This window comes from Protomyctophum parallelum (genome assembly GCF_964188405.1).
Source record: "Protomyctophum parallelum genome assembly, chromosome: 5".
Lineage (NCBI taxonomy): Eukaryota > Metazoa > Chordata > Actinopteri > Myctophiformes > Myctophidae > Protomyctophum > Protomyctophum parallelum.
Window position 1 is genome coordinate 24,918,318 of NC_139702.1, and position 15,785 is coordinate 24,934,102.

Consider the following 15,785-nt stretch of genomic DNA (forward strand, 5'->3'; position numbering starts at 1 on the left):
ACATCCGTCTCCCATCTGGCCTTCGCCTGCGAGCCCCATATTGTGCCACAAAAAACAGGCACAAACATTCCTTTGTCCCTGTCTCTATTTGCACAATAAATGCTGCTGTGGGTAGACCAAGGACATAACCTTATGATAAGCACTTTATTTACTGTATTGGTCTCGTGTCTATGCACACGCACTTTCTATGGCCAACGTGCACACATCACCTTAAATGTTTTAGTGTTAGTCTAGTTTTAGTCGATAAGATTTATCATAAGATTTTACCTTTGCTGAAAACAGCAGATCTACAAGCTCACAACGCGTCGCGCTGTGCAACCAAGTGTAAAATGACTTGTCTTTTATTTATTACTGGATCTCTTGTCCACTAGTCCCTTCGTTACATTTTAGTCTAGCTTTTATTTGTTGACGAAATTGTCAACTTATTTAGTCTCAGTTTTAGTCATCATGGCTTAGTTTTTGTCAGTGAAAACGAAAGATTTTCGTCTTAGTTTTAGTCGACGGAAACAACACTGGTTCATGCACCAGCTGGTCAGAACGTGGTCGTAATATATAAGACCTAAATGACCAATACAACAAATATACAATTATCGATACACCTGAATGTGAATTTAAACTTTAAATATTTGGGGCAGTGCTGGAAAAAGTATGCTTTACTTCAGTAATAGTATCAATATACTGCAATGTAGAGTAAGCCGTTACAAGCAGACAAGCAGTCTTCTATTTATTGTACTCCAGTAAAAGTACAAAAGTGTCTGCATCAAAATGTACTTAAAAGTACTAAAAGTAACAGTACTATTGCATAAGGTCCCATTTCACAAGTTCAAAATGTGCACGAAATAATTTGAAAATAGACGATCTACAAGCTCACAATGTGTCACAACGCATATACAAATGTAAATCTCCAAAGTACAATCATATGTACACATTTCATCAATATCTTTCTTAAAGGGATAGTTCGGCCCTTTGTTTTCATGGTGGGGGTCTGGACTGGGGTTTGGGTTGCCATCATGGTGGGGGTCTAGGGTGGGGTCTTTGTTTTCATGGTGGGGGTCTGGACTGGGGTTTGGGTTGCCATCATGGTGGGGGTCTAGGGTGGGGTCTTTGTTGGTCTTCGTCTGAGGGTCAAGATTGTGGACGTGGCTGGAGTCTCAATCAGCATGTTCAACAGATTTGTTTTGCCCACGGTCCTCTTACCAGTGCGTCCATTTTTTAAGTTTTTTATTTAATTGGTTGTGACACTTAAAACAAATAAAACAATCTCTGTCAATATTCTGAAAAGAAAAACAGGCTGCATGTTAATAGACTTGCAAGGCCTCCTAGTCTATGCCTGTTGTAGCCTTTTTTTTCCTTTTGGGGATCTTCACAGAGCAATTACTGCATTTTGATATTTCTTCCTCCTTTACCTGGTCCTTCATGATGAAGACTTACAGAGTAGGCCTATTTAATATAAATTATATAAATATATACGTGTAAATGTTTTAAACTTAGGCCTACTCAACTAATAAATACTGACTCACACACCGACCACCATCTTCTCCACGTGTAGTACCAGAAATACCCATAAAGCCTAATAACAACAACATCCCACAATACAACAGTAACACAACCCCCCAGTGCAGATGGGAATTGAAGTCGTTTGGTTGACAGTGATTAACAATAATTGCAGAAAATGCTAATTAGAATACAATTATAATGAAAGAGAAAATAGAACTACACAAATAAGAAACCACACATCTTTTATGTAAATGTTTTTTTTTATTAAAACGTAATTAGGAAATAAAGATATAAGTGACATATAAAATAATACAATGTAAATATCTACAATTATTAATGCCTATATATATTATTTTAGTAGTTTATCAGTGTCAATAATATTTATAAACGCCGCGGTTGGACTGGAGACATTTGCGTTTTGCGTCATGTGTTTCTATCAGGTACAATTGACTCCTTCACCGCCATTACGTGGCGGTGGCAGTGTGGAGTTAGTAAAGCATTGGCGACGCGAACAATGTAGTGGTAGAAGAAGAAGTTAGTCTGTCCGGTATCACTCAGTACTTTATTAAAATGGCACAAAGTGCATTTTAGAGAGAAGCTGGGGACCTGATATGCTTCCCAGCTCCGAGAATAGACTTTTACCAAGGTCTAGCAGGCTTTGTTTCGGTGAGTAGTTACTTCGTTTTGTTTATTTGCTGGGAATTGTAAACCCTCGCACGGGAGTGAGAAAATCGCTAGAGGGCTGCGGAAGGGACTTCCACAGGGCGTCAGAGAGAGACTCGCTTTAAGCACTGGTGCACTCTGTAGATTCTATTACAAAGATGGCATGGTTAAAGGGAACATAACCTTAATTGTGACATCCTACTATATCCTAATATCCCATTCTAGGTCCTATATAAGAAACCTCTTTTGGCAACTTTTAGATGGAGTATACCATGACGTTTGTTATGTGTCTGTGGAGTTGACATTAGCCTATACTCCTTTAGACCTGCTGGTGTGGTTTTAATGTGCACAGTGCATGGATTTCTTCACTGTGGTCAGTGTGGTGCATTTTCGGTTTGCTTCAGTAAGCTGAAAGGCCAATAGAAACGGATCTACTTTGTGACGCAACTAGAAACATATAACCTCCATCTGCACCTCCCTTCATTATCATACCACCACAGCGCACGCACACATGCAAACGTGGCACGAAGCGGCGCATTTTTATCTGCTAATTTTGCCATTTTTTTTATGGAATCCTGAAAGGTAACAATTTAAGACGTGTGGATACACTCAGCTGCCCCACCACAAGTTGTATTCAAACGAGCTCCAAATATTAGGTCTCTAGTGGTGAGATCGGATTTGGCCCCTACAAAACGCGCATTACTGAACATCGGAGTGATATCAGAACGCAGAATATGCGCAGTCCAGTGGCGACTCACTTTGTGCAAGCTGGCCATAATGTGTCTGCTTTAAGATACATTGCAATAGAAGAAGTGGAAAAACCACGTAGGGGAGGAGACTGGGAGTAATTTCTCTCCTGCTGAAAAAAATAAGCATTTTGGATATATGAATTAAGAACCCTTAAACCTTTTGGTATGAATTTGGACCTAGATATCAGTGTGTATGGGCCCTTAATTGATGTATTTGTATTGCTCTGGAGTGGATCTTCACATACACAGCCTATTGGCTTATCAATTGATTGAATGACGACACCCAGTTATGTTCCACCTCCTCTATAGGGGTGATCACTGATCAGGTCCCGAGCCCAGGCAGGCAGAGGCTTTTGTGCTGGTTCTGGACAACTGGCTATCCGACAGACTCGACACTGGGCACTGCACTCCCTGTGGTGGTGTAGAATGCGTGTCGAATTTGACAGACGTACACACACACACACATGTATGTACTAGGGATGCTCCGATCAGGTTTTTTGGGAACGATACCAATCACCGATTGTTTTTCGGCCGATAGACTGATCTTCTGAAATGTTGCAATTTTTTATATTTCCAAAATGATTACTCAAAAACCCACGTCAAAACTGTTCCTATGTGTGGGGAGGAAAAGGAGAATGTTTAGGGCCCTGTGACGCCTGTCACAGAAATGCAAAATGATGTTATACTATATATCTGATTGACATTTATACCACTTAAATGGTGTAATGTAAAAGATCAGTTTCTCCAGATCACAGACAGGGTAAATGCCGATTACCGATCAGAGTGAATTTCGGGCCGATATGGCGGAGCATCTCTACGCACAGAGACTTGGTGCAGCACACTTGGGTAAATGTAGCCTACTACAGTAGTTACTTTCCAATAGAGCGTCGCAGTCCCGCCCCCTTTCATGACCACGCCAGGCCCAGGAAATTATTCCCAATGCATTTTTCCCATAGACATTTCAAAAGGTATTTATTTAAAGACGGTTACGCCGCGGACAAAGCCAACTCGAGTCGTGACAACTCATGACAGCAAACACTATATTTTGGACCAAACAAATAAGAAAAACAACAAAAAAAGTGTTGTAACCTGCCGTTCTTTTCTTCTTTCTAATTATTTGTTCGGCCCAAAAATGGTGTTTGTTGTCATGATTTGTCACGACAAGAGTTGGCTTTGTCCGCGGCGTAAACGTCTTTAAATAAATACTTTTTGAAATGTCTATGAGGAAAATGAACGGAGAATCATTTCCTGGGCCCTGGTAGGGGGCGGGACTGCGACGCTCTTTACTGCTGAGGTGTGAAGGAAAACAAGAGTGAAGCCTGAGGCATCTTCAGCTCACCAGATGTGTCCCCATATTGTGCTGTGAGGCAGAAACCATATATCTCAATATTTCAACCCCCATAAATGAATGCCCTACTTCATCATACAAGTGTGTCGCTCATACAATTTTGGACATACAAGGTTTTCACCCGACAGCAATGGAATGACAGTCCCTTAATTAGCAGACAGACTACACAAAAAGTGTTGTTTTTCATTAACCCAGGCCTTGAGAGGCCATTTAAACATCACAAGGTTGAAACATTTCAAATACAATACCACTAATTGGTCTTCCTTGCTAAATCAGAGTTCTGATTTAATTGCTTATAATATTATATCATATGAAGTTTATCAAAAGTGTAAGTGTCCTTTATATAAATGGCTAATTCCCCATGCAATGAATGATGTAGACTACCGTAATACAAATTAATATGGGAATGTGCCAAAATCTGTAAGAAAACCAACACTATAGGTTTTCATATACACAGTAATTCGTTCATTTAGTAATACAGTATACAATAGATTTTCAGGTATAGTATTTAAAATAATCCAAAAATCTGTCAATTTAAAACATTTCCGTGTTTTCCGGTTAATATTATAATATAGGGGCGCTCGTCGTCATACATCCAATAAAAAATGATTATACTTCATTCATTAATGTGTCAACTTATGTTATATTATTTTTACTTTTAACCATGATACAATGTTTAAAAAACTCATCTTTTCACCATGATCATGTAATGACAACTGAATTTGTGATATATACAGTAGAGTATATAAGCCCCGAACTGAATTAAAACAGTTGCACTGTGTTTAGAAAAGCCGATTTGCTTGTCCACATGTCAATGGTATTCGTTTGCGTTAGGACAAAATAGCCAATTTGCTCCTCTACATATGACGTAAATTCTCCTTTCATTGCATGATGTAGAATAATGCAACTTCATATGGGAACGTGCCAAATCTGTCTGATGTGACACGAATTAAGGACAAAAAGCTGTACATATAGGAGGCCCTCAAAAACAGAAATACACAGTTTAATTTGAAGACTTATTTTGTTGAGTGCCGCAGATTCTTGATTATTTTTATTTTTGATAACCCTATTTTAACCTGAGATTGATTATATGTTTTAACCATGTAGCACTCTGAGATTCCCTGTGAATGAAAAGTGCGATACAAATAAAATTAATTATTATTATTAAATGCTCTTTTGGCAAAAATGGTTTATGAAAGAACTGTGGAAGGTGAAGTCAATAGTGTTAGCTTTGCAAGTGAACAATTACGGTAATCTGAGAACAATTCTAACTTTAATGTAGATACGTTTTGGTACAAGAATACACACACACACAGTTTAATTTGAAGACTTATTTTGCTTATTTAAAGAACAAACAAAATAATTGTAGCATTCACCTAAACGTTATTCAAGGTGTCAGCTGGCCTTCTTTTGGTACATCCCTACAAAATGTTGAGGTCAACACATTATTTTGTACGTTTACTAAAGTATACCTTTAGTTTACACTTTTCTATGCAGGACATTTACATACATTTGAATACACAGGGCAAGTCAAGAGGGAGAATTTGGGGAGTTTTGGTAACAAGTGAAACTTGTTTGTTGTGGGGAAACCATACCATTATTGTTATCGTGCTCTGTGTGAATGGTGCTTTAAATTCCAATGGTTTTATCACTGCCATAGAGTGTTTGTTCAGTAACAGGAGACTCCATGTCTCTCCAGGTCTTCTGAAAGAATATATATTCAAAGATTTGTGGCGCATTTTCATTATTTAAAAAAAATAGCAGACCTACAAGCTCGTGGGCTTGTAGATCTGCTATTTTTCAATAGCTAAAGTATAACATAATGCTTAGTTAAAACACCAAAAGGGGTTCCCGCTCAAAATGGGTTATTAAGCAGAAAATACATTTTCAAGTCGGGATACCAATTCTATCCAATTGATCTCATACAGAATACAGGATAAAGAAGTGAAATCGGAAGTGATTAAAAGATAAATTGAACTGGAACATGAAGCTGATAAATCTCCTTTTCCGATTGGATGAAATTGGCATGTCTACCGAAGAGCAGGAGAGACAGGGAGATTCCTGCTAGCTATATATTGCTAGTGAGCAATATATAGCATTGATTATTATAATAGCATTGATTACCATCAGAATTTAGAGCTTTCATATTTTAACCAAAGAACATCACTTACAGCACCTTAAACTACCGGTAACTGTAGATTGCTGGCTATGTGGACCTGGAGAAGAACACATAGGTCTGTAATTCAAAGTGTGTACATTTTGTGCACTCTTGAGTTATGGGGGTCCGTGGGCCTAATGAATAGAAAACTGGGGGTTCTTGAAATTAGGCCAATATACTGGACATTTGATGCTTTGGTCAACATCGGCAGTTGTGCAGCCAAGTTTTAACCACTTACGACTGTTCCATCCCTGTACTTGTACCTGTACAGGCATGTCATTCTTGGTGAAAATGTTCAACAGTTGTTGAACATTTTGGTGTTAGAATTTAGCTATTGAAAAATAGCAGATCTACAGGCTCATAGCGCGCCACTCGGTGGCGCGCTATGAGCTTGTAGGTCTGCTATTTTTGAAAAATCGTGAAAAATGTGGCACAAATCTTTGAATATATATTCTTTCAGAGCGATTTTTTTTAACTCAAATCTTAGCTTCTGGGGGAGTTCCTGGAACAACATATTTTCAGATGGGGGGTCCTTGAAGTTGAGAACGACTGAAAATGACATGAAAATGTTTCGAGAAAACTGTCAGGATTCAGAAGACATTTGTAGAATCGTCCTCAGGTCTAAATGGATTAAACAAATAAAACAATTGCAGCTACGAGCTTGTAGATGTGGCATCGATTTGAAATCAAGAAGAATCCAGCAGAAGACTGGAGCAGTGAGTTCACACATTTATGGACCTTGTTCTTCCCTGCTCTCTACGGCTTCTTCTTCTTCTTCAGACCTTTGTTCGTCTGGGGTTTTTTACCGGGCTTCTGTTTCTTTTCACCGGGCTTGGCCATCTCTCCTCGGAACGAGGAAGGCTTCGCCGGACCTCTGCTTAATCTCTCCGCCCCGGTCTGGTTCTTCTTGTGAGGCCCTTTCCCCGGCCGGGGTAAGGCGGCCCTCCCCCCCCCGGCCGCCTTACCCGGGGGCCCCTTCCTCCCCTCGGGACCCTTGTTGGGGCCTCTCGGTGCCCTGTTGTTGTTCTTCTTCTTCTCCTTCACCTTCTTCACGGACCTCTTCACCCGTATGGCCCGTCCCTCCAGCTCGCTGCCGTCCAATTTGAGAGCCAGCATCACCGCGTCTGCACTCTGCAACAACCAAGTGGTGGGGAAAAGTACTCACATTTTGTACTTGCGTAAACGTAGTGTCAGTATCAACACTGCAATATAGAAATACTCCGTTACAAGTAAAGGTCTGGAATAATAAAAAAAAACTTGAGTAAAAGTACAAAAGAGTTGGCATCAAAAAATTTACTTTTCTGACCCATTCTGACCTGAGATCAGTTTCTAAAAATGTCTTCTATATCCTGACAGTTTTCTGAAAAGGCTATGTTTCTATGTCAGTCGTTCTTCGATTACATTTTTTTTGCAGACCTACAAGCTCGTAGCTCGCCACTTGGTGGCGCGCTATGAGCTTGTAGATCTGCCATTTTTCAATAGCTAAAGCATAACGTAATGCTAACACCACAAAGGGTTCCCGACCCCAAAATGGGTTAAAGTACCAAAAGTAGAACGTACTATTTATGCAGAATGTCCCATTTCAAGTTTTTAAATGTATACATTTGAAAATAGCAGATCTACAAGCTCACAATGCGTTGCATTGCAATGCGCGTCGTGCTGGTGCTTATTCTTACCTCAAACAGGACGTAACCAAAGCCCTTCCCCATGCCAGAGTCTCTGTCTCTGATCAGACGCACATTCTCCATGCTGCCACACTCTTCAAAATGCTGCCGCATGGACAGCTCATTTATGTCTGCAAACATATACAGTACACACACAAACACACACACACATGATAAGCTTTAATTTGATATTATTATATATTTTTTAATTTAAAATTTTTAATTTAATTTTAATATTAGTTTTATAATCGATTCCCATTTTCCAATAGTGAAAATGACCTCGAGTTAAATCATGACTTACCAAATGGCAGATTTCCAACAAATATGGATCGTTTGTGGTCATGCTGCAAAATGTCAATAAAGTCAGTTCTTTATCAAATTGAATTTATAAAGTTCAACATGTAGTTGCAGCAACTTGCAAGGTTGTGTGCTTTTAGACTTACAGATGTGTTTTTAGTGACACTGTCCACTCGGATATGCATGTTTTTCTCAATCTCCATTCCGTTTCTGTAAGAACAGACATCAAGAACACACGGTCAGCTTTTAAATATTGTTGTTGCTGTCCTTTTATGTCCAAAACTGTTACCCAGACCCTCTTCTAGACAGCTCTGGCCCTATGAGCCACACATAAATAAGACATACGAAATAAGGTTGTCAAAGAGGGGTCCCGGTCCTTGACAGGTTTCCAGGGGGTCCCCGACCATAGATATATATAAGAAAGCTACATGGCTCACCCGCGCTCTGGCCAATGGAGACTGACGTTGCTACGTGGCGGCCATCTTACCTCGGGGCCACAAAACATTGTGTCTATGGGTCCATGTACTTTTAAATAACCACAACTTGCTCGATTTTCAAACGGTTTGGTTTGTTATAAACGTCAGAGACGTCCGCATACTTGTATGCTTTTATACGACGTTCATATATAAAAAAAAAAAAAAGAATGAAGCCGATAATCCTGAATCATAGCCACGTTGACAACGTTTGTAATAAACAAACCCGTTTGTAAATCCAAGATTTGAGCGAGTTATGAATGTTTGTTTGAGCTGCCATTGAACACACTGTACTGTAGCCCCGAAGCAAGATGGCCGCCGGGTGAACTACGTCAGAGACTCCGCCTTGAGCCATCTAGCCTTTATATATATCTATGTCCCCGACTCCCCACTGCTCCCCAGCAACAATAATGTTTTCATATGACAATGTGAAAATGTGGCAGAATATTGCTTGAACTCTTCACACTCATTACTGAAGTTGCTTACTTCTCTAAGGCCTTGTCAACGGATTCTTCATCTTTAAACACCACATAGGCATTGATGTTTTGTTTTTTGGGATGGACTTTGCGTCTGTAGGAATAAAAACAAAGACAAAACGAATGTTTTGATGGTACGAAAGGTCACAGCTGAATGTATTCAGAGTCTCACTGCTTTACATGTAAATGAACATCTGATGTACATTGTACAAGAATATAGGCTTTGAAGTGCTTAAAGGAGCACCTCACCTTATCTTCATATAATTGGTCCTCACTAATAGTCATTATTAGATGGCAGCACCATTTACTCACTCTGAAGGCAGCTAGTTTGACTAGAGAGAGAGAAACTTACTGGATGGCAGCTAGTTTGCGTGGCATGCTGGGGTCCTCTCGAACCTACAGGGATGGGACACAATAAATTAGTGATTTTCAACCTTTGCAATTTCAAGGACCCCCGGTTTGATTAAGCAATATTACACGAGGGGGGGGTGGTTTAACTTCATTAATGCACGCAGAAGTTTACAAATGACTAGCTAGCTTAGCCACCGAGTTTGCTGCGCTCTGGGAAAACAGAGCAGCTGAATTCTTTGTTTTGATTAGGTGTGGAGTGGTGCTCCGTGAACCACGGCTAGAAGCAACGCATTACATTTCATTACAGAGTTTTTGTTGAATTAGTACCACCTTGAAAATTCATCATGAAACCGAGTAGCAGAGCAAAATAATCAAAATATATCCAGGTTTACTGTAAAAACTAAAACGAAGTACAAAACTATGTAAACTTGATTTATTTTCTACTTGGTTTAAAACAAGAAAATATTCCAGGTGAAAGCTTAATCCTTGTTGTCGCAACTCTCCCCGAGGGTAAAAATGGCACCAAATGGACCCATATATGTAACCCATTATTTGGTTCCATGTGTACACTCTTAGAGTTACAGACCCATAATGGTATATTTTGTTCCTAATCAATGAATCTTTTAGCTGGGGACCGCCTAGGCTAGAACCCCCTCAAGGACCACTGGGGGTATGTGAATAATAAAACTTGGGTTGTTGGTTCTTACCACTGAGCGGAACCGGATCGACTCGATGGCTCCTTTGTCCCTGAACAGAGCCTGGAGTGTCTAAGAGAAGAAAAAGTAGAAGTCTATTGATTCTCCCTGATGAATACATGTTTAATGCCTGACATGTTTTTTGACCTTGAAAACGCCTTTAAATGTGCAATTAGCGTTCATTATAAATGTTAACTATACACTTATGTGGGGTTATTGCTCGCATGGTAAAGTAATCCCCATTAGGCATTTGGGTGCACAGTCTGTACATTTGGACATACAGGAAATCTGTCCTCGGATTTGACTAGGTCCACCGCCCAGCGTTATGCACTGGCAAAATGATCTACAAGCTCAGAACAAGTCGCAGCGACGTGAGCCTGTAGATCGACTAGTAGTCTCAAAGCCATCCTAAAATGTCGTTGTCCTCAAGTATTACTCTGGTCATACAAATGTGTGTGTGCGTGTGGTACCCATCACAGTCAGAACTGCAGCCTCACTCCCAATCTTCCGCCGTAGTCTGAAACCCACCTCTTCAGACTCCACCATGGCCCGTAGCACTTGCCCTAGCCCCTTAGATAAGCACTTTATGTAGACTTGGATAGTATTTTAGACAGACTTATAGCTCATTACGTAGACAGCACTAGAATTGCATTTCATGTAGTCATAGCACTTTATAGTACCGGTACACATGTATATTGTATAATATATATAATATAGTATAGTATGTATAGTTGACATAGATACTCCACTGTTATGTTCTTAGTTTATCCCATTCTGGGCGGGAACCCCTATTTGTATCTTACCCCCTCAGGCCGGGAACCCATATTTGGGTTCTGTACAGTATGTACAGTATTCAAAAATGTAAAACTTTTGATTCTGCTATATCAATATTTGAAGTTTTTCAGAAACCTTAGGTCAGGATTTAGAGGCGTTTTTAGAATCGGCCTTAGGCCTGAATGGGTTATACATGATTCATGATAACTACTTTTTATATACGTGATGTATGCCATGCTTTTGTTTTTGCTTAATGCTTTTTTTTTATATATTTTTTATCCCACGATTTTGTAACCCATTTTTCACCCCTGTGTCAATCATCTAATGTGATCCTGGGCTCTACACACCCTCCACCAACCTAGTCCCCATATATGGGGGACAAGGGGAGAGCAACGGACTTAACTCATGCTTCCTTCATGCCTGAGTGTCCAAGTTGCTCCTTTACACCTGACAGGGGGGAGTTTCCCTGGTTGGACGTAGCGCGTAGAAGGAACACGTTATTCCAACCAGTTCCTTTCCCCTCCATCAGGCGCCCCGGCTGGCCAGGAGGAGGCAGTTTTTTTTTGTTGCTTAATGTAAGTCGCTCTGGATCAAGAGCGTCTGCTAAATGCCTAAATTGTACCTTCTTTGTGCAGCTGGTTGGCAGGTTGCCCACAAACACGGTCCTCTTCTGTTTGATCCTCTCCTCTGCCATCCTCTGCCTCTTCACCTTCCTCTTCTGCCACTCGTCCTGCCCTCCGCCACCAACGTCGTCGTCGTCCGGCGCGGGCGCTTTCCTTTTGGCCTTCTTGCCTGCTTTGCCTCTTTCTTCTTCATCTGCATTCAGCAAGGAGTTCTCCCTGAGGCAAGAAACACACATTTCTTTCATGCAACCAATTCATTCTTTTATTAAATAAACACAGCGGTAAACATCCCTCGCCTGTGGGCCATAACCGTGTCTCACCTGCTTTCCATGTGTTGATCAGCCACTGACTTTGGTTTCTTTCTCTGGTTGAGCGCGTCTGGCCGTGTAGCAGCTGGACTCTCCTTCTGCACACGCGGCTTAGGAACAAGCTGTCGCGACAAAACAAAAAAAAAACCCAATATGAAACCAACGCGTGAAAATGTAGATCTGCTATGTTTTTTCAACATAAACGTTTCAAAATTGGGACACATTCTGATTATTAACTCGGTTAACGGTTGCATAATTGCCGAGGCCCAATACCGATCAAAAAAGCCAAATAATGGCCGATATATAACACTGATGATAGTGCTGTCAAACTATGAAGCTATCTATGAACAAATCGCAAAACACAATTGTATACAATATATGTAACTAGTGGTGGGTCCCTGCTGCTTCATCTCTCTCAGCTAATAATAATAAAATACATAACCTTTATAGTGCTTTTCTGAGTACTCAACGTGGAGTGCATACTTAGTTTAGACTAGTCATTGGTTAGACATGGGTTAAGGTTAGGTTTAGGTGTGCTGCCCCGTGGGAGGTTAGGTTTAGGGTGAGGGTTTGAACCAAACACTGGTCTAAACTAAGTACTGTACCCCTCAACGACGCAAACACTGCAGCAATAGTGTTGTTTTCGTCGACTAAAACTAGACGAAAAATGTTCCGTCGACTACCTTTTTCCACTGGTTTTAGTCGACTAAAATCACATGACATTTAGTCGACCAAAACTAGACCAACACTAAAACATGTCAGGTGACTAAAACTAAATGAAAAATATTCAAAAGACTATAGAGACTAAAACTCAAATCTAAATGTGCTGTCAAAAACAACACTGCAGCTACAGGAATCAAATACGCAATAACATGCATGGGAATGAGAATGCTTGTTCTTCGAGGCGTTTTACCTTTGGAGGCGGGATGAACAGCGGGATGACGGAGGCAGCGGGTGGCCGCAGTGGCGCAGCGCGGAACAGCGAGGAGAGCGAGCCAGAGGCCGTAGGCTCGTCTGGGAACAGCAGGCTGCCCGATACCTGACCCACCACATAGTCTGCAGACAGCTGTTCGGCAGGTTCACTGGAGAAACACAAAGGAGGAGAGACAGTCTGAAAACAGCTGTTCGGTGGGTTCACTGGAGAAACACACAGAGGAGAGACAGTCTGAAAACAGCTGTTCGGTGGGTTCACTGGAGAAACACACAGGAGGAGAGAGACAGTCTGAAAACAGCTGTTCGGTGGGTTCACTGGAGAAACACACAGAGGAGAGACAGTCTGAAAACAGCTGTTCGGTGGGTTCACTGGAGAAACAACACAGGAGGAGAGACAGTCTGAAAACAGCTGTTCAGTGGGTTCACTGGAGAAACACACAGAGGAGAGACAGTCTGAAGACAGCTGTTCGGTGGGTTCACTGGAGAAACACACAGAGGAGAGACAGTCTGAAAACAGCTGTTCGGTGGGTTCACTGGAGAAACACACAGGAGGAGAGACAGTCTGAAAACAGCTGTTCGGCGGGTTCACTGGAGAAACACACAGAGGAGAGACAGTCTGAAAACAGCTGTTCGGTGGGTTCACTGGAGAAACACACAGGAGGAGAGACAGTCTGAAGACAGCTGTTCGGTGGGTTCACTGGAGAAACACACAGGAGGAGAGACAGTCTGAAAACAGCTGTTCAGTGGGTTCACTGGAGAAACACACAGGAGGAGAGACAGTCTGAAAACAGCTGTTCGGCGGGTTCACTGGAGAAACACACAGGAGGAGAGACAGTCTGAAAACAGCTGTTCGTGTTGTTCACTGTACACAGCTCCATCGAAATGAATTGAGTATTCAATACTAAAAGTTCATTTGCTTCCCCGATATAATTCAATTCAAGTGAAACTTTCATATATTCTCAATTAAGTGTGCATAAAGTGAAGTAATTAAAATAAAATAAAAAGTATTCTGAAAGAATATATATTCAAAGATTTGTGCCGCATTTTCACGATTTTTCAAAAATAGCAGATCTACAAGCTCATAGCGCGCCACTCGGTGGCGCGCTATGAGCTTGTAGATCTGATATTTTTCAATAGCTAAGGTATAACATAAATAATGCTTAGTTAAAACACCAAAAGGGTTCCCGTCCAGAATGGGTTAATCTTGATGATTACAGCTCATGAAAATCAAAAAAATCCTATCTCAACTAATTTGAATATTTTACGAGACCACTGAATTTTTTATTTATTTTTAATGAGAAATGTCGACCATCTGAAAAGTATATTAATGTATGCAGTTAATACTTGGTCTGGACTACTTTTGTGTTATGGAAGCCCAGGTTTGCTTTGATAACAGCCGTAAATGCATTTGTATTGTTCAGTCTCATGTCTCACACCTTCCTCTTGACAATACAATCTAGATTCTCTGTGGTGTTCAGGTCAGGCCAGTTCGCTGGTCAGTTAAGCACAGTAATACCGTGGTCAGTACACCAGTTACTAGTAGTGTTGGCACTGTGGGCAGGTGCCAAATCAAGCTGGAAAGGAAATTTAGCATCTCCATGAAGGTTGTCAACATACTGAAGCACAATGTACTCTAAAAGGATGGCGGTCACTGTTGAAACCATTGTTACGTTTTCACTGTCAGTGGATCAACACCATGCAGATGAGATAATATGGCCAAAATCATCACTGTGTTTTGTCAAGTCCAGAGTCTTAACACAACCGTCTATTATGATATTTTACAGCACTGTGTGTCTCCGTACATTGACAAGCTTTATTTTGATGCTGATCAATCTTCCTTTTCAGGCGGCACTTGGCACCTGGCCAGTGGCCACAGAGCCAAAACTACTAGTAATGGGTGTACTGACCATGGTATTACTGTGCTTAACTGACCAGCCAACTGGCCTGACCTGAACCTCACAGAGAATCTTCTAGGTTGTATTGTCAAGAGGAAGGTGTGAGGGTGATCTATGGCTGTGTATCTGGATTGGAATACATGAAATGTATATTATGTGATAATATCACACCATCCAATGGCTAGTCTGAACTCTGAAGACAGATACAGAGTTCACTATATAAACACGTACACTGTCAGAGGCCGTCAATATGACCATCCTAACTTTTAGTCCTAACTTTTAAACCCACAAACTTTCCAACCACTTGTGCATTTGAAATCTGTTAGGTTTGTGTCAGTGCTCAGCATCCAATTCCAAGCCACATGTTTCTCTTCTTAACAACAATCACTCTGAAGTAGTATTTCTTCCTTTTACTTTCTCTCACACCCACCCACGCACGCGCGCGCACACACACACACACACACACACACACACACACACACGCACGATGTACGTGATATAATGTCACAAAATCAAATGACGAACCTCTTTGGGCGACTTTTCTTTGCCATGGTTCCTTCCAGTAGAGTACACTTACACAGAATCTACTGATCTACCAGACCATCCGTGTGTTCTACAGATTTAAAGGAACGGAATCTACTTCGACCAGACCATCGTATGTTCTATGAATCGAATGAACTGAATCTACTTCGACCAGCCCATCCGTATGTTCTACAGATCTAATTAATTAAAGAAGTCGGAGCTTCACACGTTTTGTTTGCATGGAAGTAACGGACAACGGTCCGTCGCCGCAATGCTTCCGACCCGGAAATAGGAATAAGGAACGCCGCTAATGAAAGGTTCCGATAGTTCCTGGTTTTACTTTATTTTTTATTAATTAA

At 41.0% G+C, this 15,785-nt stretch overlaps 1 protein-coding gene across 1 annotated transcript; it reads right to left on the minus strand.

The window, feature by feature from the left end:
- Positions 1-5,429: 5,429 nt before the first annotated feature.
- rbm34 (RNA binding motif protein 34) lies at positions 5,430-15,672 on the minus strand. Its single transcript, XM_083766244.1, has 11 exons — positions 15,430-15,672; positions 12,990-13,158; positions 12,089-12,198; positions 11,768-11,984; positions 10,384-10,443; positions 9,678-9,721; positions 9,336-9,419; positions 8,523-8,586; positions 8,381-8,423; positions 8,092-8,210; positions 5,430-7,546 (listed from the first exon to the last, which is right to left on the minus strand). Exons 1-11 carry the CDS (start codon positions 15,453-15,455, stop codon positions 7,172-7,174), a joined length of 1,311 nt encoding a protein of 436 aa, XP_083622370.1. The 5' UTR covers positions 15,456-15,672; the 3' UTR covers positions 5,430-7,171.
- Between the last annotated feature and the right edge of the window lie 113 nt (positions 15,673-15,785).

Coding starts and splice junctions, on each gene's coding strand:
- rbm34 (XM_083766244.1), bottom strand. CDS start 15,455: ATGGCAAAGAAAAGTCGCCCAAAGAG. Junction 12,199..12,989: donor TGTTCATCCCGCCTCCAAAG/GTAAAACGCCTC, acceptor TTGTCGCGACAG/CTTGTTCCTAAGCCGCGTGT. Junction 8,211..8,380: donor TGTTGGAAATCTGCCATTTG/GTAAGTCATGAT, acceptor ATATGTTTGCAG/ACATAAATGAGCTGTCCATG.